The 25,925-nt window shown below is 47.7% G+C and overlaps 1 protein-coding gene across 1 annotated transcript in view; it reads right to left on the reverse strand.

Annotated features, from left to right (window-relative positions):
• Positions 1-1,423: 1,423 nt before the first annotated feature.
• CCDC88B (coiled-coil and HOOK domain protein 88B) overlaps positions 1,424-25,925 on the reverse strand; it is a 28,445-nt gene continuing 3,943 nt past the window's right edge. The window contains exons 4-25 of the mRNA XM_025170624.2: positions 25,726-25,795; positions 24,801-24,859; positions 23,725-23,808; positions 22,040-22,171; positions 21,155-21,279; positions 20,087-20,168; positions 19,822-19,980; positions 18,645-18,791; positions 17,491-17,623; positions 17,244-17,398; positions 15,808-16,668; positions 14,190-14,299; positions 13,030-13,132; positions 12,389-12,550; positions 10,685-10,935; positions 8,595-8,738; positions 7,700-7,886; positions 6,936-7,081; positions 5,965-6,060; positions 4,897-5,033; positions 3,775-4,056; positions 1,424-2,173 (exon numbers count right to left, since the gene is read on the reverse strand). Coding sequence (XP_025026392.2) covers positions 2,085-2,173; positions 3,775-4,056; positions 4,897-5,033; positions 5,965-6,060; positions 6,936-7,081; positions 7,700-7,886; positions 8,595-8,738; positions 10,685-10,935; positions 12,389-12,550; positions 13,030-13,132; positions 14,190-14,299; positions 15,808-16,668; positions 17,244-17,398; positions 17,491-17,623; positions 18,645-18,791; positions 19,822-19,980; positions 20,087-20,168; positions 21,155-21,279; positions 22,040-22,171; positions 23,725-23,808; positions 24,801-24,859; positions 25,726-25,795 — 3,714 coding nt within the window. The 3' untranslated portion in view covers positions 1,424-2,084. The remainder of the gene's footprint in view (positions 2,174-3,774; positions 4,057-4,896; positions 5,034-5,964; positions 6,061-6,935; positions 7,082-7,699; positions 7,887-8,594; positions 8,739-10,684; positions 10,936-12,388; positions 12,551-13,029; positions 13,133-14,189; positions 14,300-15,807; positions 16,669-17,243; positions 17,399-17,490; positions 17,624-18,644; positions 18,792-19,821; positions 19,981-20,086; positions 20,169-21,154; positions 21,280-22,039; positions 22,172-23,724; positions 23,809-24,800; positions 24,860-25,725; positions 25,796-25,925) is intronic.

Consider the following 25,925-nt stretch of genomic DNA (forward strand, 5'->3'; position numbering starts at 1 on the left):
ACTTGTTTTGTGAATGGCCACTATAATAAGTAATTTTCACCTCTTGAATTCATTTTGCTGGGGCCCCTCCACCTTACCCCATACATACTACTCTTCCTTCTGTCTTCTGAAGTAGATTATAGTCCAGGAAAATTTACCCCGTGATAAATCAGTCTTTATTGTTTTTATAGTTGGGTTATGAATCCAGAAAAACAATCTCTTTAAGCCACTGCACCTTCCTGCTACTGTATTTTGGATTCACATCTTCACCTGTTGACCTTATAATTTCTTGCATCCAATAAGGGGTTAGGTATTAGGGAATTAAATGTCTCTTCCTTGCCTCTCCTTCCTTTCATTGACAATTATTTCTAGCAGAACTTCAGGAATTCTTGAGACTATAAAAATAAGTTCAAAAAGTTCATTTCGAAGGCCTGAGAATTAATGCCTGGATCCAGAGCAATTCAGCTTTGCTAAAGCTTGGCTGCTCACCCAATTTCCAGCAAAGTGACCGACAGAAAGTTTGGGAAGAGTTTAGTTTCAAACCCCAGGTGCCGAACAATGGGATCATCCCACCTTCGGGGCAAAATAAACCATCTTTCCTTTGTGACTATTACACGAGTTCAAAATCATTTCAGATTATGAATTTGCCCTCCCCATATATGCCACAACTGACTCCTGAAAAAGAACTGATTTTGCCACCTAAAAAAATGAAGTTGCCAGGATTGGTGCGTACTCTCTTAAAGCTGACGCATGGTGGTTAGAAAGGTCAGGGAGAAACTGCAGAGAAGCCGTTCAAATCATCTGAATGCAACAGTTCTTAAAACAGGAAGGAAGTATTGGTGCAAGAAAACAGAGAAAACAAATTCCCCGTCCTTTATCTCCACTGCTGGGAAGTGTCTCACACAACTTATACCTAGTGTGATTAAGGCGGAATTACTCTGAGGTTCTTTCTCACATTTCCCTTTTCCCCTGGACTTCAGAGCATCTTTAAGGGCCCTGTTTCCTCCCTTCACTATTTTTCTGCCCCTCTGGGTGCCCTAGGTCTGTTAGGCCTGCCGTCATAGCAGAGGAAACGAGTGCAGCGTTAGATAAGACCTCTTGCCAATCAAACTCAACTCTGGGGCATATCTGTATCCTTTCCTGAATTGCACTTGGCAGTTTGCATCAATCACCCCTCAACTGGCACCCTCCGGGTGCCTTGCCCACGCAGCTCCTAGAATTCCCAGAGGGCAGGTGGGCTGTAGGCTAGGAAATTCTAGGAAGTTCCTTTTCACCACGTGGAGAAAATACCAAATTGGATGTGGCTTGTCCAAAGAGGGGAAGCTTTGCAAAATTCATTAAAAGAAGGAACTTCTCTGCAAACCTGGCCTTTTTCCCCCCAGTTCTCATCACACTTTTTTTTTTCTCTTAGATAGATCAGGAATAAATATATACATTCTGAGCTGCCCAGAGTCGCCCTCTGGGGGAGATGGGCGGCACATACATTTAATAAATCGATATAAATCAATAAAAATATATAAATATAAACATAAATAAATATGCTGAATAAATAAGATGGTAGTCCAGTATGGCTGGGTGGCAAGACACTGCATTTCTGCCTCTGTTCTTTTAGGGCCACGATAACCCTGTAACTTGTGTCAGGCTGGACTTGCTCAGATGAAAATTTTAGCTGCTTTTAACCGTGGGCTGCATACAATTTCCACGCCCTTCCCAAAGCAAAGAGGGCCAGGACAAACACTAAATAGGAATTAATTTAATTACATTTAATTCACAGGTCAGCCAATGAATGCAATGCAAATAGGATTGCGCCCCACGTATTTGCTTTCGCAGACCGGCCGTATCTCACTGCGGTAACTTTGCACCGGCTGCAACCTTCGGAACTCACTGCCACAAGAAGGGAAACCCACTTTGCTTCAAGAAGCTTCGGAAGGGGGGTGAAAATCCACAGGGGTTTGGTTCGTTGGGGGTGAGAGCAGAAAGGCAGATCCAGGCAGCTGACGGGCACCGCCCCTGACTGGAAGGCCTTGTTTTCATGCAGGGCTCATCCTTCAGGAAATGAGACAACTGTCAGAGACACGGCACCAGTCTCCACCACCGGGGCTTTGCTAGAGCTTGCATTCTTTCCCAGGTCGATTTCCTCCAGAAATATCACAATAGACACCTTGGAGTTGATCCTCCTCCTCGGGTGGCCGTCCTGAAAGAAATGCACGCTTACGCGCCGTTCCATGCCTTTTTCATTCCTTCTTCTTTGCAAAAGAATAACAATAACAGTGATCCTCAATGCTGGGGGTGGCTGGCGCCCTGATGACACTCCCTGAGCTCCTTGCCAATTCCACCCATTCTTGGAATGTATTTATTATTTATTTAAGACGGCTTTGGTATTGTATTTCGATTGCTTGTATCTGTGCGGTCAACTGCCCAGAGTCCCTTTTTAATGAGGTGGGTGGTGACAAATTTGATATATAAAATATCAATAAAAGAAGTCGAGCCACCGAAACCTGGGCTGTTAAATTAGTTCGGCTTCAGTTCTTGCGAGGGGTGCCCTGGTCTGAATTAGAACCAGTCTGATAAGTTTGCAAGGGACAAGTTTTTTTTTTTCAGCAGAGGTGAGAATCCTGTGATTGCTGAGAGTTATTGAAATCAGGTTGAGGGATGGCCTTAAAGACCCCAGATCTTAACTCCCTATATGCTTTCTTGTTTTCTTTTCTGGCCCCAGGAGGTGGCAAAGCCATGATATTTATCTTATGGGACACTAAAACGTGCTTGGAAAACACACAGACAGATCTGGGCTTTTTCATTCGTAGAATCAGATCTTCCACCATACAAGGGCAGCACTCACAAACCCAGTTAACTTGCTTGCTGAATTAACCCATGTTCTGAGTGCAGGCAATAACCTGAATCGTAACGTAATAAGTCAGCAGGATTTCCACAACATGTGAAGCTATCAGGGTGGGGGAGAACCTAACGAAGGTTTAAAGTAGAATGTTGTGCAAAAACAGCTACGATGTGTGGACTTCAACTCCCGGAATTCCCCACCCAGGGGAAAAGGGGAAGAAGATGGAAACACAGCCACCGCTCAATTCTCAGATTATGGCTTTGGAAGAAAACTATGTTGAGTTGAGAAAAGAAATCCCCAAAAGAAGCTGTACAAATCGAGCCATTTCTGAGGTCAGAATTACAGGCAGTCCTCGTTTAGTGACCGCAATGGGTTGTTAAGTGAAGCGGTCACTAAGTGAGAATCACATGACCACAACTGTGTTTACCATTTTACTTTAGCTTTCCTTAGGAGGCAAACAAAACTTTCAGTGTGAAACTGATTAGGATCTTGTCAGTTTTGGGCAGCAGCTGTGAGCTGGAGGGAGGGTCCTAATCAACTAAAATCACAGAGCTTGTTAACTTGCAGTTAGCACAAGGAGCTTGGGAAGAGACAGCTTGTTTAGGTGATCTCTCCACTCTGCGAGGGGGGGAGAAAAAAAACGGTCTGGCACAGGACAATGCATACTGACTGTAATGGCAAACGTGACCGAGAGAGAGAGGCGCTAGGAAGGTCGTAAATGCAAGGACTGGTCACAAAGTTACTTTTTCGTCACTGTTGTAACTGCAAACGGTCGCTGTCCGAGGTAGTCGCTAAACGAGAACGACCTCTAAGGGGGTTTCCTTCCAGAATTAAGTGGAAGTTGTGAGTTGAGAAGCTGATCTGGCCCCAGGTGCAGATTTGCTACGTTTTGAGGACTCCCTGCTTGCAGTATCCTAAATCCCATTGCCGCCCAGGGCCAGCTGCTCATCTCATCTCACCTCTTTGCTCCTTGCTGGCTGTGGACATCTGGCTTGGGGGTTCTGACTCTCCTGCAGGAACCACAGGTTCTTCGAGGGAACCCCACAATATACCAACTCGGCGTTGGCGAAACCGCTGCCGGGGCGTGTCCTGGTCCTCTCCCTCCCTGAAGCCCGAGGATTCGGCCGCCGGCATACGGGAACTCAACCGGCAGCGGCGAAAATGGGCTTGCTGACCATCCGGGATGCTGAGGACGCTGCTTGCTTTGCGGAGAAGGGCCGGCGAGCTGGGACAGCTGGAAGCTTTTGGAGAAAACAGGGCAAACTTGGAAGATGGTGAGCTGGTGAGAGCCGAGTACGTTGCAAACGTACGACGCTAGAAGTGAAATCGGTGGCTTGCAAGGAAGCTGAGTCTGGAAGCCAAGGGCGTCAGCGCTCAGCGCATCATCTGGGCTGCAAATGAACCTCCACCAAGAAAACAGAATTTGGCAGCCGTGCGCGCAGATCAGCTGCTTGCATTTGGTCAATGGTGGCCATTTACTTAACTGGATGCCCCCGAGGGAAGTTCGACTCCAGAACGGGCAATTTTTCCCTAGCTTGACCTCTCGCTATTTGATTTTCACTCAAACCCTAAAGCAGCGTCGCTCCAGAACCTTTTCCCCTGCTGAGAAATCTTTCACCACCCCTCCTTAGGTTTCAGCAGGAATGCCCACCGTCTTTCTCAGCCCCACACAGCAGCTTTCCGGATCAGAAGCCTGCTTTACGAAAACCAGAACTTAATCGGAAAGCGAAGGCGGCCGAATCGCTTGGAACCGAATACAAAATCCGATCCGTGATCTGGAATGCAAACAACCCTTTGAGGGAGCTCTTTTGTCCGCCTCTTTTAGTGCAAAATCCCCAGCCATATGCAATTGTCTACCCTGTTTCCCCGAGCGGAGGGAGCAACCTTGCACCCACCATGGACTACAGCTCCCATAAGCCTTTACCACTGGCTGAGGCTGATGGGACTTGAAAGCCAAGATACCAGGATGTCAGACGACTGCTTTTCTTCTGAAATGTACAATTTAGGGAAATCCTTCCTACGAATATCATTTGGGGGACACGCTCCCAGGAGTTCTTTGGACAAATCTGTCGAGGCCTCACCTCTACTATCCAACCCATGCTCCTCTTGCCCTGTCAGGCTCTCGCTGCTGCTGCCAGCTCCCTCAGCCATGGGGCGCGGCTGCTCTCGGCGAAGCCGCATCAGTCTCCGTATCTTGCCAGCAATCCAGTTACTCTTCCTAGCCCGCAAGAAGAAGGAGGAAGAAGAGGAGAAGGGGAAAAAATTAGAAACTTTTTTCAGGTCAAACAGGCCGGCATGGACACGTCCGCACAAGTTTTCTGGACCTGGGTACAGAATGAGTTAGCCGGTACTTTGTTTCAGGATTTTTCCCCCCCGACTTCTTAGACTAGATGACAATCCTGGGCTTTTCTGCTGCTCTCCCAGCTGGATTCAAAATTGGTTTTGAGATGAGTGAAGGTTGGTCTGAAGCAGCCTCCTGTTTTAGCTTTCCATCAAGTCAAGCTTGTCTAAGATGTGATGCTCTTATTTTCATATCCTCAAAGCAAGACACGGTTCCTGTTCTCTGGATGCCTCAGAGCTATCAGGGCCAGGAGCTGACACTACAGAATTGGTTTCTCCTCCTTCTCCTTCTCCTTCTCCTTCTCCTTCTCCTTCTCCTTCTCCTTCTCCTTCTCCTTCTCCTTCCCTTCTCCTTCTCCTTCTCCTTCTTCCATCCATCCATCCATCCATCCATCCATCCATCCATCCATCCATCCCTCTCTTCTTTCTCCTCCTCCTCCTTCCTTCCTTCCTCCCTCCCTCCCTCCTTCTCCTTTTCCTTCATCTCTTTCTTCTCCTTCATCTCCTTCCCAATTAATTTTCACGTGGGTCAATTGCATAGGTGGTGAGAGCCCCATCACTCCCCAAAGCTGGTCAAGGGAAGAGAGTGATGGCAATAGAAATACCACATAACCCATAACCAGAAGCTACACCTGGGCAGGAGGGAGACAGGGCCAAAGGGTATGGTCATGAAGGCCCTCCCATCGTGTGCCAAAGTCGCCCCTACTCTGGTCACTCAACACATGATCATCCATTACATGACATACATCTGGCTTCTTTGCACCGTTGGTGGAAGCGAGCGTGTGCCACGTTCTGGGTATCAGACTTACTTGCCACGAGGAAGAGCTGGCTCCAACACCCTGTATTGATCCATAATCTTCTCCACCAGCTTCTGCTTCTCTCGACGCAATTCACCTAATTTGTCCCTGTGGAACAAAAAATTGGGGGGGGGGTTATGATCTGGAGCAGGCTTTGTAGCCTGGACTGTTGAAAGAAGAACCCCCAGATCCCAACATGGATGGTTCTCCAAAACTGTAGGGTTAGAAGGTATTTTGAAGACCATCTACTTCGTTTGTGTAGGAAATCTGCTTCGGTGGCACTTCTGGAGCAGCAGAGAACAAGTTTGCACCACAATCTATGTTTCATCTCTTTGATACTGGACAAGAACTATTGGGAGGAAATAGGTCTTCTTTCTAAGAAGAAGCCTTTCTAAGAAGCCTTGGGAGATTGTCGCTCCCTGCTTCTTCCTGTTTTCCCACCAGAATAAAAAGGACATTTTTAAAATTGGCTGTGAGCTGACCATCTCCGGCAAAACCGTGAACAGTCAATGTCTTGCCACGTTATTTGTTGCCCCCTTTCCAATGTCCCATTACTTGTAGAGCAAGGATAAAATGACAAGAGAGATAGAGTTCCTAGAGCAGCCTTGCAAAAGTTCTATCTGTCGCCATTTTACTTTTGCAGGGCTTCTCTAGGACTTCCTCTCACTGACTAGGAGAATTGCTCAGCAGCCCACCTTCATTAAACTTCAGATGCCATGGCTGAGGGGGGAATTAGTAACATTAATCTCCTTGGTTTAGGGTTTCGCACCACACCTTAACCCCTCCTCGTCCCCTGTCCCAATTAAACGTGTGAGCAGAACCAGCAGGCGTTTTCTTGCAGGCCATTTTGAGCATCCAATCGGATAACCAGAGAGAAATATCGACATATTATTTAAGAAAGTTTTTGCAAGTGTTTCAAAACCAACCCAACAACTATCGAATTGCTCCTCTTTGTTCACCCAGCGGCAGTTTTGGCAACTCACTGATATTGACGCTGCTCTTCCTGAAAATGTTCTCGATTTTCCATGCTGCGCTCCAGCAGCTGCCGGTTCTCCTTGCTCAACATCTGGATCTCCTGCAGCAGGTGCCGGTTCTCTTCTTCCTGCTTGCCCTTCAACTGGACCAGGAGCTACAGAGAAGAACAGACATCCCGTCACCAGACGGAGCATCAGCGATGGAGTTTTGATATCCGGGTGACAGCAAACTCACCGCCAGATGTTCACAGTCAAGGAACCTTGTTGAAAAGGACAATGCTTTGTTGGTCTTGGTTTCTTTCACCCAACCAGACTAGCCGTGGACCATCTATTGTGGTCACTGTGGCCCCCTATTAATGACTCCCTCTGCTAGGATGTGGAGTGTTATCAATGGACACCAAGAGGTGGGGTGTCTGCAGAAAGGGGGGGGGTGTCAAAAAAGTCAAGTTGGTGGCCATCGCCATATGGTCCAAGCCCTGCACGTAAAAAAGCAGTGGGGGTTTCCATTGGGTAGGCGTGGCTGCCATCTTGACTCTCCTCTGCCAAGGGGGTCCAGACCATGGCAGAACTAGGCTTGTAATCCAGTTCACTCCAAAATCCACTCTGAGTTCCCTCCCCCCCAGCCCCAGACATGATTTTCAGCCAGTTATTTGTGTGGGAGAAAGCGGTTGGCCGTTGGTCAACCCTTGGGTGCTGGGAATCCAGGTGGGTGTCTGGCAACCCCTGATCTACCTTCTCTCCCAAGGCAAGGCAAGGGGACGGGGCAGTCTGACCTCGCACTGCGTGCTCAGGCGCCCCAGGGCCGTGTCCAGCTGTTGGTTCTGCTCCTTCAGGGCAGCGCTTTCGGCCTCCAGCTTCGCCTGCTCCAGCTGCAGGCCGGTCACCCGGTTCCGCATTCCTTGAAGCTCACCCTGGAGGTCATCTTGGGCCCGTTCTGTCTGGACCAATGCTTGTTTGATCCTGCAGAAGTTGGGAAGGGCCATCCTGTTACTGAAGGAGCCCTCCCCTCCTTGAACCTATATGGAGTCCTCAGGTTAAGAACGCCCAGTTTACGGATGACCCGTAGTTAAGAACGGAGTCTACTGCAGCAAAATTCGAGTTAAATACACAAGGCTTCAAGTTCATTACACAATATTACTTAGACCAGGGTTTCTCAACCTCAGCAACTTTGAGATGTGTGGACGTCAACTCCCAGAATTCCCCAGCCAGCAGGCTGCCTGGGGAATTCTGGGGGTTGAAGTCCACACATCTTAAAGTTGCTGAGGTCAAGAAACCCTGACTTAGGCAATATTATACAATACAGAGATTCCCCAGTTGAAGAACGCGTTCCGTTCCCAAGGTCTGTCCTTAAGTCGAATTTGTATGTAAGCCGGAACAGTATTATTAATACTGCGATATTAATACTGGCTGGGGAATTCTGGGTGACCAAGGTTGAGAAACGCTGGGATTGAGTTTTGGCTCATTCTGGCTAAGAAGTATGGCTAAAAGAGAAGTAGATGTGGTTCGTGTTTTATGGTGGGGGAAAGAATTCAGACCAACCGGCTTTGCTCTGTATTGATCATCAAAATCGGAGAACGCACAGGAAGCCTTGAGGTCATCCAGCCGCCAGATGATTTCAAAACGGCCCAGTAAGCCTGGTGTCCTCCTGACACATTTTTCTAGCCTTACCTCTCGTGTTCTTCTTTTAAGTTGGCGTGTTGCTCGGCCAAATCCTGATGTTGTCGCTCAGCTAGCTCCAGCCGTTCCTTCTGGTCCTGCAATGCCACTTCTCGCAACTCCAGGCTGGCTTTCTGCCCCAACAGCTGGTGGTACCTGGAGGCGGATGGGAGGAGACGGTTGGCCTTGAGTGCCTGGGTGCATCGCGGGCATGAAAAACGAGAGGAATTCAAAATCACTGCCCTGACATGGCTCAGAACATCACAGGGTAATGATCTCATGCGGTGAACTAAAGGCCAACCGAGATAGAACACTTGGTGACCTCCAGCTGTTCTGGACTACAACTCCCAGAATGCCTTGCTACTGACTGAATGGCCTGGGCCTGATGGATATGGAAGTCCAAGCGATCTGGAGAAGACCAGGTTGTCTCACCCTGTGATAAATCTGGGTTAAATTGTCCAGTTGCTGAGTCGCCTCCGACTCATTGCGACCCCCAAGATCCCATCTGACCAGGATGGTCTTCTGTGACAGCTTCTTTAAACACCTGCCTGGCTCATGCAGGCTAGCATCTGGCCACCTCACCTTCTTTTAGCCTCTTTTCCAATTCCTTTCCATGTTTCCAAGCATCGGGGTCTTTCCCCTCAGTTCCAACTTCCCTTTGCCTTTTTCTCAGTTTTATTGAGTTTCTACTTGGAAGTCTGCCCATTATGGTGGCCCTATAAATTACACAAATTATTATGGTTGGTCGCCCAGTCAGCCAGATGTTTAGGCTGGATTTGGCCTTTTTCTCCACCAATCGAGTCCTTCCCAAGGACCTGGGATGGGCAGATGTGGTTGTTTGATGGTGTTCAAGGTATCATTGCAGGATATAAGCTGTTCCAAGTAAAGCTGCCTTATTATTATTATTATTATTATTATTATTATTATTATTATTATTTTATTACTACTACTACTACTACTACTATTACTACTATCTAGTTAGATTCTGTGATGGAATGGAATTATGAAGGCCGAGCTCAGGGAGATAAGCATTTTCTTAGCTCGCCAGAGCCGCGTGAGAGGAACAAGAGGACAAGACTGGCACCTCCCTGAGGAATTCACACTGTTGTGGCTGGAGGACTTTGGGAACTGGGGTTTTAGTCCGGGAAGATTCTTGCTAGAGGTTGTAGCTAATAAACATAGCTGGACTGAATTGGCATTGTCTCTTGGAGTTCCTTGGGCTAGGCCTGACAGATTCACAGTCAAAGACTGGTGAAAACTTAATAATTCAAGTCCTAACCAAGTACCTAAAAATTATGAAGGTAGTGTCTACATTATTATTAAGATATTATTTATTATTATTATTATTATTGCAGTATTAAGGAATAACAATAGTGATTTCTTCTTTGGGCAGGTGAACACATGGGCACACTTCCACAGCACGCCAGACCTGCAACCCTGACCCATTTTTATTTTCTAAGAACGACAAAGTCTTCCGGGAAGTAGCCTGTTTTTCATGTGACTGATTTTGAATTGAAAAGAAGCTTCACACAATCTTAGGTGGAGCAGAGAGAGAGGAGCAGGGTCAAGGGAACCGTGGAGGACTGAAGACTGAAACGAACATTTCAAGTGTCGGAGGATAATGGCCTGGAAAGGACGCGTTTTACATTTTTTTCCGAAAACTCTTCCAAACGCAGCTATTTCGGAGAGCTTTCCTTTGACATGAGGCTGGCGTCTCTAGTTTTGTCTTTATTGTTATGGTTACGGCGGATCTGCCGTGCTGCTTTATTGTTGCTATTTATATGGGTTTCAGATCTGACCACCATTCTGAGGATGCTTTAAAGGACATTAGTTTTTCTCCGCAAGCCGTCGAGAATCTTTTGATTGTCGAGGTATGTTTAATAGACGAAGGAATAGCCGGTGTTCCGCCTTGAGGGGAACGTGGGTGGCAAAGTGGGGCAGCGTGCCCTCCTTGTGCCACGATTCGGCTCGTACGCTGCTTTGGCTGCCCCCATCCCCCGTCCAGAACCGAAACGGCAGAGCAGCATTGTCCAATGGTGGACAAGCGCACCATTCGCGCGGGTCTCCCGTGATTTCCCACAATCCCCCTGCTTCAGCGGCACCTGCCCTCCAGTTCCCGCTGCTCCTTTTCCAGGCCACGCAGCGCTGCCTTGAGGCTGGCGTGCTCCCCCAGCGCCTTCTCCAGGTCGTCCCCCTGCTGTCGGTGTAGCAGCAGCAAGCGGTCGTGATCCCGCCAGAGGCTCTCGTAGCGTTCCCGCCGTTCCTCCATCTCCTGCCGGGCCGTGCGAGTTTCAGCCTCGTGATACTCCAACCTCTGCTGGACTTCGGAGAGCCGCCTTTCCAGGACAGTCTGCTGGAAACGTGGAGATAAATGCAGATTAGAGAAGCCAAAGGCGTTCGGTAGCCATTAATGCAGACTGAGAGAGACGACAACTCTCTTGTTTGGGGAACGCCTCGTTTAGTGACCGTTCGCAGTAACGACGGTGATGAAAAAGTAACTTTACAAGCAGTCCTCGCATTGATGACCTTTGAAGGTCTGTAAAGCAAAGGAAAGCTGAAATAAGATCGTAAAATTGTGATGTTTCACTTAGCAACTGCTTTGCTAAACAACCGACTTGCCAGTCCCAATTGTGGTCACTAAGCGAGGACGATCTGTAGGATTCAAGGCTGCTTTTGCCCCACTTTACGTAGCCAAACTCCCAGGCAGGTCTCATATTTTTTAAAATGCACTTCAAGGCTCTAGTCCTTAAACTGGCTTTGCTGGGATGGTATCTTTGAGAAACTCCCACCCATAGCGTTGTCAGGGCTCCAGCTGCAAGGGGGCCGTGAGGGCATCATCCCCTTGGGGACTGTTTTTAGAGGCGGTTGGGGATGATGGGAGGCACTCTGATCATGCTGATCAGTTTCTTAATCTAAATCCATTAATTGATTCGGTTCCTTTTTTGGGAGTTCCTTCCAGAACATGCGTGAGGCCCCGATTTGTGAGTTTTGATTTCGATCTGAGAAGGAGTCTCTCCGACCGGATCCCTCTTATAACGAATGGATCTTATGTGGGGAAAGGATCTTTAGACCTAACCTCACACGGTCCAGATAGAAGTTGCTGGCAAAAGCTGCTTTCGGTGATAATAAGCTTTGTGTCCTCCGGCTGGAGGTAATTTTGGGGAGGAAGAACCTGCCGAATCATTCCCAAGCAATTTCTTTAGCACAGTGTTTTTCAAACTTGGCGACTTTAAGATGGGTGGACTTCAACTCCCAGAATGCCCCAGCCAGCAATTTTGGGAGTTGAAGTCCACCCATCTTAAAGCACGCCGGCTGGGGAAATCTGGGAGTTGTAGTCCACTCATCTTAAAGCATGCTGGCTGGGGAATTCTGGGAGTTGTAGTCCACCCATCTTAAAGCATGCTGGCTGGGGAATTCTGGGAGTTGTAGCCCACCCATCTTAAAGCATGCTGGCTGGGGAATTCTGGGAGTTGAAGTCCACCCATCTTAAAGCATGCTGGCTGGGGAATTCTGGGAGTTAGTCCACCCATCTTAAAGCATGCTGGCTGGGGAATTCTGGGAGTTGTAGTCCACCCATCTTAAAGCATGCTGGCTGGGGAATTCTGGGAGTTGAAGTCCACCCATCTTAAAGCATGCTGGCTGGGGAGTTCTGGGAGTTAGTCCACCCATCTTAAAGCATGCTGGCTGGGGAATTCTGGGAGTTGCAGTCCACCCCTCTTAAAGTCACCAAGTTTGAAAAACACTGCTTTAGCACCTTCCATGTGGTTGTGATCTTCTAGCCCTCAGCAGCGCGCAACCCCCCTCACCTGCTCTGTGCTGTTTCGAGGCTGTTGCTTTTCGCCCTCTTCCTTTGCTTCCGGGCTTTGCCATCGCAGGCCCAACAGCACCGTCTCGAGGCTACTGGCGAGGGACTCCAGTTGGGCCAGGCGTCCTGTGAATGCCGACTTCTCCGCCTGGAGAGCCACGTTCTGCAAAAGCAAGGCCAAGAGCATTGGGAAGGCTGCTTGCACAGACTCCAGCGGCTAGCGCAAGAGCGTCCGTTCTCCTTTCAAGGGGCAGCGGTCGTTCCTTGCATCCGCCTTCCCGAAACGGATCAATAAATGATTGGCTTTGATGCTTTATGCCGCCCAACTCCCGCCAACTCTGGGAGTCAACCCGCCCAACTTTAGGCCCGCCCTGTTGCCAACTGTGACTGAAGCCCACGAAATCCAGGCCCAAAAATCTGCTCGGTCGGATGGCCGTTCCCTTTTTAAAAAAAACTCTTAATGAGAAAAACTCTCGGAGGTTCAAAAGATGGCCCATTTCCTTCCTTATCCTTCCGTGGACGGGCGGATTTCAGCTGCAGGAAAGACAGTTCGGGGTGCCAGGATGTGAAAGGCTAGGAAAGGGGGTCTGATGCAACATCTCCCCGCAGCGCTGAAACGAAGCAGCTCCGCGCAGTCCTCACCTGATTCTGCACCAGTTGCTCCTTGAGGAGGTGCAGTTCCTCAAACGGCCTAGCGAGGGCGCCCTCGGGCTTCCCTTCGCAACCGCTCCCGGGCGCCGCGTCCCTGCGAATCCACAGGATCCCATCAGCGGAGAGAAGGAGATCCACGGAGCATCCCAGGTTTCTTGGCCCCGGCCACCAACCCTCCCAAAGCCAAGCCTCCCCGCAAGATCCTGGAAGTTGGCAACGCGGGGCTCAGGCTCGGGGACTCCAGGGCAGGAGGGGCCCTCTGGCCTGAAGGTGGGGCGACCTCACCCTGCCCTGGCTTTGCCCAGCTCCCTCTGCTTTCTCCGGTGCTGATCAAATTGCGGCAGTTTTATTTGCCTATAAATGAACGTGTGGGCTTTGGGTGCAAATTTGCCCCCTCCCCCTTCCTCCCTTCCTTCCTTCCTTCCCTCTCTCTTTCTCTCTCCCCTCCCTCCCTCCCTCCCTCCCTCCCTCCCTCCCTTCTTTCTTTCTTTCTTTCTTTCTTTCTTTCTTTCTTTCTTTCTTTCTTTCTTTCTTTCTTTCTTTCTCTTCCTTCCTTCCTTCCTTCCTTCCTTCCTTCCTTCCTTCCTTCCTTCCTTCCTTCCTTCCTTCCTTCCTTCCTTCCTCCCTCCCTCCCTCTTTCTTTCTTTCTTTCTTTCTTTCTTTCTTTCTTTCTTTCTTTCTTTCTTTCTTTCTTTCTTTTGCCTCAAGTTTCATTAAAGCAACTTTCTGGTGACTCTGCTGAAATTCTGAATTTCTACATTTCTGCAGCTTCAAAATTCTGGGTTTCTGCAAGAATGCGGGCTGGCTGGGGAATTCTGGGACTCCTCCCTCCTTTCCTTTCCTTTCCTTTCCTTTCCTTTCCTTTCCTTTCCTTTCCTTTCCTTTCCTTTCCTTTCCTTTCCTTTCCTTTCCTTTCCTTTCCTTTCCTTTCCTCCCTCCCTCCCTCTTATATGCCATAACCCTCAGCACAACAAAACCATTACCAAACCACACAACCGCAAGAAAAACTCCCCGCACCCCCGTGCAGTGTCAGTGGGCCCCAGCCACACCCTTCCCCAATGCTTTTGGGAGGAAAAATGGTGCGCTGTTACCTTTTTTGGGCAGGCTCTGGGCGACTTGCAAAAGTCCGCCTGCGCTCGGCCCAGCCTTACCTGCTGCCTGTCCCTGGCTGAGGATTTTGTGGCTCCTTCGACGGCTGCTCGTCTAGCTCACCCGCGGTGGCCGCTCTCTCGCTGGGCCTAGCCTTTGCTCTCCCCAGCTCCTGCAACGCAATCGGGCATCCTGTGAGGGAAAGACCTTGCTCTCCATTTACTCTCGTGCAACTCCAGTCGTACGGCCAGAAGCTTTGCATGTATCGTCTGCATACACAGAAATTCCAAACCCAATCGAAACCTTCCACTCTCTCTCGGCCTGATCTACCTCCCAGGGTTGTTGTTGTGGGGAAAATAGGAGGCAGGAGTATTAGGTATGTTTGCCACCTTGAATTGGCTATAGATAAATATATAATAATAATAGTAATAATCCCGCAACAGGTTGGGTGCAACACTTAATCAACTTCTTGTTCAACTCCAGTTTAATATTAGAAGTCATCTGCTGCTGTCCTGCGGCACCCTCTGGTGGGTGAAGCTGAAATTTACAGGTAGTCCTCACTTAAGGACCTTAAATGGGACTGGCAACTCTGCCGCTAAGCAAAGCGGTCACTAAGTGGAAATCACAGGACGGTGGCTGTGCTTTCCGGCTGGAAAGAGACAAGACTAGTCAGTTTCACACCTTCTGCTTTTGTTTGCCTCCTAACCACTCCCTCGTCCTTTGGAACACTTGAGTGCCTATTTGTTGTCATCTACACATCGAAAGCAATGAGATTGTGCAGGCAGCCTGGGGCTGGGAACCATGGATGCACTACACAAACAGGTTACAGTACTCTCTTGCAATCCCCTCCCTCCCTTGCAGAGCAGAGAGATTGGAGAGGAAGGGATTGCAAGAGAATAAGCTGTTTGCTCTCCTACACGTTGAGGCCAATGAGATCACATGGCCATGATCTCATTGCCCTCGATTGCAGGAAAGGGTCAGGCAAAGGAGAGCTTGCCTACAGAAATTGCTTGCTTTCTTCCCCCCCACCCCCCCGCAGAGCAGAGAGGTAGGGGAGGAAGAGATTTCAAGAGAGTATTGTAAGCTGTTTGCATTGTACGCCCAAGGCTCCCAGCCCCGGGCTGTTGGCGCGATCGCATTGCTTTTGATGTGTAGAAGAACAAACAGCTTGCTCTCTTGCAATCCCTTTCTCTCCAATCAATCTGCTCTGCCAAGGGGGGAAAGAAAGAACAAAAAACACAGGGTAGGCACAGTATAACGCATACTGACTGTAATGGTGATCACGTGACCAAGGGACCCTGTGAAGGTCGTAAATGGGCCACAAAGTTATTTCATAACTTCGAACTGTGCTGAACAAATGGTCAGTAAGCGAGGACTACCTGTAAAGATTTATTGCGGCAATCAGGTCAAAAGTTGACTGATCACAATTTCTCATATACACACACACTGAGAAATTGCTCATTTCTCTCTCTCCCTCTCGCTTTTTTCTCTTCCCTCCACATCCCTTCTTCTTTTATGCTGAGTCCTATGAGATTGTTTTGGGGGGGAGCAAAGAAAAGCCATACAAAAACTCTTCTGGGTGCCTTTGAGGCTGAAAGCCTGGCACCCTTCAAAAATTCCAGCTGCTGACCCCAGGACCTTTCCCAGCAGTGCTGTTTATACCCCAGTGATCCCAGTTACCTCTTCCAGGATGGCGGCTGCTTTATCCTTGGCTTCCAGTTGCTTTCTCAAGCTTGCACTCTCCTGTTCCAGCTCTCCAAGACGTTGGAGAGCCTCTTGCAGGCTGCTGAGCTCTGCTGCCTGCTGGCAAGTTTGGGCTTCAAGGAGGGCCAGATGGCGGCCCTGCTCGGCCAGCGCCTCCTCCTGGGCCTGAGTTTTGGCCTTCAGCCGCCAGCTGTCCTTGTCAAGCTGCCGCCGGCAGCGCTCTGCTTGGCTCAGTGCCTCCTCCAAGGCCCCTTTTTCAGTCTCCAGCTGAGCCAGGGTGACCCTGTGCTGTTCGAGGCTGCGTTGCAGGCTCTTGAGCTCCTGCTGAGCCTCACCCAAGTCTTCTTCGGTTAGTTGGAGTTTCTGGGCTAGCCGGGCCCCCTGAAGACGTTCCTTCTGAAGGCTGTGCTGAGCCTGGCTTAAGTCGACCTCGGCCTGGGTGGCTGCGTCTTGCAAAGCCTGGGATCCAGCTTTTAAAGTCTCCTTCTCCCGCTCTAAGGCCTGGATCTCTTCCATCAGGCGCTCTGCCTCTGAGTGCCACCGCTCACATTCCTCCTGTGCTTCGGCGTACGCTCCCTCTATGTTCCTCAGCTTCTCCTCGAGGCTCGTTGCGTGGCTGGATTCGGCCTCCCGCTTCCGCTCAGCCTCCCGCAGCAGCGTCCGGGCCTCCGTCAAGGCGGCCTCCATTTCCGCTACCGAGGTCTCGGCCTCCTGCTTCAGGGCTTGGCTTTCCACTGTTTCAAGGGGGACATCTTTGTTCTTTTGCTGCACCTGAACCCCTGGTTTGTAGTCTTGAAGGTCTGAGTTCTGCTGTTCCTCCTGGTTGGGCAGCCGTTCCTGCTAAGCGGAACGAAGATGGGAGTTGCATACGAATGGCTTGCCAAAAAAGAAACGCATTTCCAAAAAAGAGTGCAGATTTGCAAAGAGAATCTGTAATGGTCTGTGGGGATGGCCTTGGGAGACAGGAGGAAGAGCTGCAGACTAAACAATGGTCAGATAAGAGAAATCTGAGTCCAGAGCAGAACTGTAACCCGAGAAAGCATCTCAGAAGGGACCCTCCCTAGTTTCTTGGACTGTAAAGACAAGGGGGGAGACATGTACTTTTAGACTTTCAAAATTGAGGTCCAGATTAGGAAACCAAAGTTAGGAATGCTAATACTACTTTTATTATAAGATTACAGTAGCAGTTTCTTGCAAGTCTGAATGCGCCTCCCCCCTCCCTGCCTTTACCTTCAAGAGGGTCGAGTCTGAGACTCTTTCTCAAGTTAGAGTTCTGGCCCAGACTCAGATTCCTCTTATCTGACCATTGTCTAGTCTGTGGCTCTTCCTCCTGTTCCTCAAGGTTATTCTCACAGCCCATTACACTCATTCCCTAATGTTAGGGCCTGCTCTAACACCTGTCCCTTCCATACCGTCCCATCAAAGGTGGCGTCTTGCAGATCTTCTATATTCTTTGATTTCAACGCAATCTGAAACCAGCACCGTTCCTGATTCTCCTTCTCTAGGGCTGGCAGTCGATCGGCCTCCTTCATCTCACAGTCCAGCAAAAGGGGCACTTGGGGGAATTCTGCAACCAGAAGGAGGAGAATTATAATTCTTGCATGCAAATGGATGTAGGGAAAGTGGATCATGGGATCTGGGAGAACTGAGAAAACTCACCATTTGCATTCCAGTCAGAGTCCTCAGACCATAATCCCTTTAGGGAATTCTCTAAAGTTTCTTGCAGCTGCTTCTTCAGAACCAAATTCTCTCTCAAAATCTCCTCCAATTGGCAAGAAAGCTGGTCCCGTTCCTACAAGCCAAGTCCAGGTTAAAATTTTATCCATGATATCAGGTCTATTATTCCGCCCCCCCTTTTTTTTCCTGATTCTCAGCCCTGTCTCTGTGCCGGAAGCAAGATTCACATGTGGAGAACTGAAGAAATTGCAAGGTTTTTCTTCCATACATTTTTCCCGTCCAGAAAAAAAAAGATCATTTAATTCAGACAGGGTGCAACAGGCTGCTTTGGGGAATCTATCCACTCCTGTAAATTTATTTTAATTTAAAAAAAAGAAAAAGAAAATTGTAGTACAAGGTGAGAGAATCACAGCTAAACCTATATATACAGTAAACTGGACTGTAAATTCTCTTAAATCCAACCGTGGTTCTCTAGTCAGTTTCACAACCTGATCTAGTCAGTTTCACAGTGGAGGTGAAAAATCCATCCATTGATTTCCCCCTTTTTAACATAAGTAGTATTTTCTTTAGGGTTATGTCTTACTTCCAGAGAAGTGGGTGGGCTCTTAATCTAAGTCAAGGCCGAGATTGTGTAAAGCTTTTTCTGTCCAGCCAGTTTGGATCATGAAACTTCATTCTCACAACAGAAAGGGTTATGTATGCTTGCGAAGGGAAGGGAAGGGAAGGGCGAAGCCCACCCTTGCTGTCCCTTTTTCCCTTTTAATTCCCCAGGAAATTACAATTAATTCCTTCAAGGAATTAAAACCTCAGATCTCTTTCCCAGACTCAGAGTACAAAGCTGCCCTTAAAACAAAGAAAACCAAAATCAAAATCTCCAGTGTTTTGATTGTGTTAGGTAAGAACAATGTGTACTTTAAGACTATAAGATTCCACATAAGGGAACTAAACAGTCCAAATTCTCTGGGGACTTTTTTCCAACTAGATCTTAACTGACTTTCTTTTTTCCCCGATACCCTAAATAGCCCCACCATTCCAGGCTTCCCCTCCTTAACCGAGTTTCTGCACTACGAAAGGGGACAGAGAAATGTTGGGAATGAGAAATGTTTTGGAATGAACCGTCTTCTTTCCACCCATACCTCTTGGATCTGGTTCAAGTGGTTTTGCAGACGCAGATTTTCTTTCTCGACCTGACTCAGGCGCTGGCCTCGGGCGTAAGCAGCTTCTAGCTGTCCCTCCATCATGGCTTTGGCCTCCAACAGAGCCTTGGAGAAGTCACGCTCTTCCTGAGGACCAAAACAGCTTATTCAAGCACCGAGGCCAGATCCCAACTTCAACAACTTTTGGATGCTCTCTCCCGCAAGATTCTGTTCATGTAACTTTACAATAAAGTAGAATTAGCTTATCTGGTCATGATTCCTGTCTGGTCTCCCTGGTAAGGCTGACATCAATCTTGCAAGTACAATTCTCCCACCATCTCCTTTACAGCCTGAGAAACTAGGGAGGGTCCCTTCTGAGCCTCTTTCCCCTCCCATTATGCAGCTGAGGGCTATGCTCCCTCTTATCTGACCGTTCCCTAGGCAGCATCTCTTTGCCCGATCTCCCAAGATCTTTCCCACATACCATTACACTTCTCCCATCATCAGGGGGGGCTGGCAATCCCAGAAGCACCAGCAAGGAGAGGAAGATTTGGCTGAAGCCAAAAGGAGCTGGAGTCGCTGAGCCAAATAGAGCGCTGCCAGTGACAGATAAACAAGGACGTCTGGCAGCTGAGGATAAATGCTTGACGTACAGGAATCATTTTGGGATCAATAAGACTGCCAGCATGCTAGAGCAGAATGAGATTTCTCCTCCCAAATCGGGGTTTATTTCATGTTTTATTTTCCCCTTCCTTCCCTTATTCAAGGTTATATGGTTCCCAGTCTGATTTTCTCAAAAACCCTGCACCGTCGCCAACATCAAGATATTCCAGTTACCTGGAAAAGTTCATATTTGGACATGCAAACTCTTTAGGAATTATGGCTGATCAAAGGGCCAAAAAATCAGTTTTTGCAGTTCTGGGTGCTCTTGCTTCACAGCCTCATCAGGGCAGGTTTAATCGAGAGGGGAGCCAATTTGAAACGTACGAAGCCACTGCAATCAGTTTAGACATCCTGTGCTGCATCTTCATTCCCCCTCCTTTACATTTCTGATCCTATCCATCCATTCCCTCCTGGCCTCCCTAACGATTCTACTCCTGGTGACGGAGGGTATCTTTTCATTCTGAAATTACAGAGCTTAGATCCCAACTGCGTCAAGTCGTAACGAAAGTCCAACCTTCAGCTGAGCCCGGCATCGGTCCAAGGCAGATATCCGTTCCCTCATGGCTGTCAGCTCCGACTGGAGCTTCTCTGCCCGAAAAGCCTTCTCTCGCAAGGCGTCTAATTCGTCCTGGTAGAGTCTGGCTTGGCGGACCTCCCCAGCCAATGCACGGTTCTGGGTAAGAAGGAACGCGTTAGAAACCCCACCGTCCCCATGATGTCATGCTTGCGTGATCATGTCAGGACACGCCTGTTGTGCTAAATTATTTTGAGGGAAGCACCTCTTGCCGCATCTTTCGAAGCTCTTGCTCCAAATTCTTCGATTCCTCTTGCTGATCCAGCAGTTCCTCCATCTTCCTCTCCCTGAAATTTGGATTGAAAGATACGAGTTTTAGGGTACAAAGGTATATTTACGTTATGCTGGTCAGATGTGTAGAAGAGGAGCCAGAGAGGGCTGTGATGGAAGCATAGGGGATGTCCTGGTGAAGGTGATGGTTGGCACCAGAGAGACCCAGGTTCAAGTCCCACCTTAACCACAGAAGCTCCCTGGAGGATTTTGGGGCAGTCCTTCCTTTTCAGCCGAAGAGACAGAATAGTGTAGTGGTGAAGATGCTGGACTAGGAGTGGGGCGAGACAGGTTCGAGTCCCCCTTCAACTACAGAAGTCCCCTGAATGAATTTGAGACAATCCCTCCCTCTCAGTCGAAGAGACAGGGTGGTTCAGTGGTGAAGATGCTGGACTAGGGATGGGGAGACCTGGGTTCTAGTCCCCCTTCCTCCCCAGAGACTCACTTTGGGGCATTCACTTGCTCTTGGTTCTACAATCAAGGGTTGTTGATGCAGTGAAAATTTGAGACAGGGATGAAATATCAGGCCTGAAGGCTATTGAAGGTGGTATGGTGTGGGAGAAGGAAGGGGAAGGGGAAGGGGAAGGGGAAGGGAAGGGAAGGGAAGGGGAAGGGGAAGGGGAGGGGAGGGGAGGGGAGGGAGGGAAAAGAATTGGAGGGGAGGGAAGGAGGGAGGGAGAGAGGGAAAGAATTGGAGGGGAGGGAGGGAAGGAAGGAGGGAGGGAGGGAGGGAGGGAAAGAATTGGAGGGGAAGGAAGGAAGGAGGGAGGGAAGGAAGGAAGGAAAGAAGGAGGGAAGGAGGGAGGGAGGGAAAAGACTTGGAGGGGAAGGAAGGAGGGAGGGAGGGAGGGAGGGAAAAGAATTGGAGGGGAAGGGAGGGAGGGAGGGAAGGAGTCAGCTGAATCTCTTGCAGTGACTTCTGTTATTTGGTCACCCCAAGCCCTCCACTCCTGCAGGGCGCCCTGCAAGCCCCCCATTCCCCAACCCCAACCCCCCAACTCACAGCTCGCCATGTAGACGCCGTACTTGTGCTTGACTTTCTGCAAGCTGCACCCCGAGACGGGAATGATTACTCTCCAGCTGGGGGGCCGCGGGAAGTCTCTGTTTCTGCTCCAGCTCCCACAGTTGCTGTGCAGGAAGAAAGAACAAAAGATGAGACTCAAGTCATTCCGAGGCATCCTGTGTGGAGCACAGTGAATTTTCAGGATTATTCCAAGTGCCTTTTCTCATATGTGTCGTTCCAAAGCAGCTTCTCCCCTTCACACCCAAAACTTTATGAGAAAAAAAAAACCAGCCTTGCAACCTTTATTAAATGTTTGGAAGAACAAGTAGTAAAAGCTGGGAGCAAAGCATCTTAAAGACTTCCCAATTTTTCAGCCGAAGCTATAGGCCAGAATTTCTCAACCTTGGCCACTTTAAGAGGTGTGGACTTCAACTCCCAGAATTCCCCAGCCAGCATGGCTGGCTGGGGAATTCTGGGAGTTGAAGTCCACTCCTCTTAAAGTGACTAAGGTTAAGAAACACTGCTATAGACCGAAAGACAATTCAACCAGACCAGCAAGGAAAAAGAAAGACTAGGCGACAGTTAGATAAGCGGCAGCTGAGCCCGCAGAAGGAATGGGGGTGTGGCAAACGTCTCAGAAGATACCCTCCCTAGTCTTGTGAGCAGGGGAGAGATGGACTGTCAGACTTGCAAGATCCTGTTAATAGAACCTTACAATAAAGATAGAGCTAGTCCTTCTGGCCGTGCTTCTTCTCCGGACTACCTTGCAAGGCAGACCACAAGCGTCCTAAAGTTTCGATTTGATCTGATCTGATTTGATCTCTGGTGATTGGCAGGTCCTCCCTTCGAGAAGAGGGAGGGACAGACGACAGCTGCATCTCTCACCTCCAATCCTGCGTCTCGCTCCGAGACCAGCTTTCGAACACGGGCCACGAGATCCCCCAGGAGCTGTTCCATCCTGGATGGGTCCATCTCTCTCCACTGCAACCCCAGGACATTTTCCGGCTCCTGGGTCATCTGGGAAGGAGAGCGAGGAGCTCCTGGTTAGAACCCTGCTGGTTTTCACCCCCGTTTGCTGACGTTGCAGAACCTGGAACCTTAATTTTCTCTTTGCGTCTAACCGGCAGATTTTGCTTTCAGATTCTTAGCCGCTCATTAAAACTGGGAGGGAGCCGTAATTAACAGGATCTTTTCCGTTCTTTTTGTTATTTTAATTCTTGTTAAGTGTGCTTTACCTATTTTTTCCTTTTATTAACCTGCAAATATAAATACACACACACACACACACTCCTTCCTTCCTTCCTTCCTTCCCGCCTGCCTTCTCTTTCTCCTTTTTCTTTCCCTCCCTCCCCTTTCTCCTTTTTCTTTCTCCTTCCATCCTTCCTTCTCCCTTTCCTTCCTTCCTTCCTTCCTTCCTTCCTTCCTTCCTTCCTTCCTTCCTTCCTTCCTTTTTCTTTCTTTCTTCCTTCCTTCCCCCTCTCTCTCTTTCCCTCCCTCCCTCCCTTCCCTTTCTCCTTTTTCTTTCTCCTTCCATCCTTCCTTCTCCCTTTCCTTCCTTCCTTCCTTCCTTCCTTCCTTCCTTCCTTCCTTCCTTCCTTCCTTCCTTCCTTCCTTCCTTCCTTCCTTCCTTCCTTCCTTCTCTCTCTCTCTCTCTTTCTTTCTTTCTTTCTTTCTTTCTTTCTTTCTTTCTTTCTTTCTTTCTTTCTCTCTCTCTCTCTCTCTCTCTCTCCTCCCTTCCTCCCCCTTTATCTCCTTCCTTCCATCCTTCCTTCTCCCTTTCCTTCCTTCCTTCCTTCCTTCCTTCCTTCCTTCCTTCCTTCCTTCCTTCCTTCCTTCCTTCCCTTTCTCCTTTTTCTTTCTCCTTCCATCCTCCCTCCTTCCTTCCTTCCTTCTTTCCTTTCTGCCTTCCTCACCTCCCTCCTTCCTTCCTTCCTTGTATTGCTACATATATATATATATGTTGTATTGCTACATGCATGCATACATACATACATACATACATACATATATATATATATATATATATATATATATATATATATATATCTCTCAGTACAACGGAGACTTTAATACTAAGTAACCAGCTTACGATCCAAACCTTTATCATACAACAAATACTTTGATACAATTCTCAGCAGTTCTTTTTTCAGTGTTATCCTCAATTTCGGATGAAAAAGTCACACACTTGTAATCTTGACATCCGAAATTACAATTAATATTGATAGAAAAAAAAAGAAGCCATCTTTTAATTTTTTTCTATCAGTATTAATACTCCACGACAATAAAGTACCGTTTCTGAAATCCTCGCTCTTGACCTGGCCTACCTCAAAGGGCTGATCCCTTTTAAGGAATTGCATTCCACTCCGGATATTATTATTATTATTATTATTATTATTATTATTATTATTATTGCTGTCCCTGTTCCTGTGATTGTTATTATGTACGTGCCACTCCACTCCCAGCAAATCAAATATTAAAAACATTTAGGAGGATGAGTACAATCATAAATGATTATTTGTTATTTATTAATTATCATTATTAATTATTATTATTAGTCTCTCATCATTTACCTCTTCAATAAGAGAAGCCAGAGCAGCTTGTACACCGATGTCCAACGACTGGATTCGGCCAATGAACACATCTCGCCGTTCGCACTGTTGGAGGTTCAAGGAAGATGGTCAGTATTTTCCTTCTCTCTTTTTTAAAATCAATTTATTCACCATGAGTCTATCTCGAAGCAAAATGCATAGAACCTTATTTAATGAGATTATCTAGGAACCTGGAACCAGGCAGTAGACAATCCTTACGCCTTTGTTGTACAAAAATAAGTTTAAAGCAGGTCTAGCCCCAATCGTCGTCCGTGTTATCATAATATGACCGGTCGATCTTTCTATTTCAGTGATTTTTCCAGCGCGTTTGCCAAATATTCACATCCTTGCTACTATCTGTCTGGCGGCAACCGATCAGGAAATGAACAGGTTACAATCCCTTCCAAAGTTGCTGTGCAATTAAAAATGTGCTTGGGGGAACAGAGAGGAAAAAGCAAAGGGTCATGATGGACGGGTAAGACTTGCATTAAATAATGTAAAAGTAATAAAAAGATGGATTGACTGATCGTTATTTCTGGGTCGTTTTACTGAAGATTCTGCAAGCAGACCGTTGACTGTCGAAAGGGAGCCTTTTTGGATCGAACGTTTTTCTTCTAAATCAACAAAGCAGTGATTCCCGGTGATTGTAATTCTTTATATATACTAAAGAATAAGTATATATAAAAATACATATTTTTCTTAAATATCTAGTATACTTCATTTACTAAGTAATACTACTTACTTAATGCTAAGTAATAGTATATTTAGTTTCCTATTCTTTAGGATATATAATTTTTATTATTTCGAAACAAAGATTAAAAACTAACAAGAACTAATATAAAGTGAAGGAAAGAAAGAAAGGGAAAAAGGAAAGAAAGAAAAAGGCTGAAGTGCAAAAAGAAAGAATGAAAAGGAATAGATTTTCTTTTCAGCAATTATAAGTACACAATTGCCTCTATGGTTACCAGGAAAAAAACTCTCTTTTTTCTATTATCTATTTTTTTCTAATCAGCAAACCCGGTGATTCTTAGTCAAGGGGCTGGATTCCCACCACCTACCTGAACCGCACTTCCCAACAACAGCCGCATCAATTTCTTCATCTCCCGAACGGCCTGCGCTGAATCGAAAAGAGCAAGGTTAAAAGGGTCGGGACCCCGCTGCGTGTGGCTTTCTTGCCATCCTTTCTCCTGTCCTCAGATTGCCACTCTCGTTTTCCTGGCAAAATCCACAGCTGAGGAAGAGGCCAAAATTCAGAATGAAAAGAAATGGAAAGAAGGCTGGGATAGTAATGAAACGATGATAATGATGATGATTTAAATTTAAATGTATTAAATAATGTTCTCCTTTCCAGATATATGGATGGATGGACGGATGGACGGATGGACGGATGGACGGATGGACGGATGGACGGATGGACGGATGGATGGAGATGGTAGGTATGTAGGTATGTAGGTATGTAGGTATGTAGGTATGTAGGTATGTAGGTAGGTAGGTAGGTAGGTAGGTAGGTAGATGGATGGATGGATGGATGGATAGATAGATAGATAGATAGATAGATAGATAGATAGATAGATAGATAGATAGATAGATAGATAGATAGATAGATAGAATGGGTGGGTGGGTGGGTGGGTGGGTGGGTGGGTGGGTGGGTGGGTAGAGATGATAGATAGATGAGAGAGAGAGAGAGAGTAGATGGATGGATGGATGGATGGATGGATGGATGGATGGATGGATGGAGATGATAGATGAGAGAGAGAGAGAGAGATGATAGAGAAGATGGATGGATGGATGGATGGACGGATGGATGGATGGATGGATGGATGGATGGAGATGATAGAAAGAGAGATGACGGATAGACAGACAGACAGACAGACAGAGAAGATGGATGGGCAGATAAAGATAGATGATAGATAGATGATAGAAACAGAAAGTCTATTATCTGACTATCCTTCACAGCCTAAATTTTCCCCCCAGCGGCATTACCTGTGAAGGGCTCTCTGGCCATAAGATGGAGATTAGGAGGTGGGGAAAGGATCACTTGGTGCAGCTCATTCTGGGAAGTTAAAAAAAAAAACATGAGAAAAACCATAAAAATAGTTCATTCATCCAGAAGCTTGTATGAATGTTGTTGCTCACATTGTCATGGGCCAGGAGGTGATCAAGTTGATCCCATGAGTTCCCTT

The sequence above is a fragment of the Python bivittatus genome, unplaced genomic scaffold (genome assembly GCF_059951505.1).
Source record: "Python bivittatus isolate LINGU-HERP-01145 unplaced genomic scaffold, Pbiv_v1 ctg000180_np1212, whole genome shotgun sequence".
NCBI lineage: Eukaryota > Metazoa > Chordata > Lepidosauria > Squamata > Pythonidae > Python > Python bivittatus.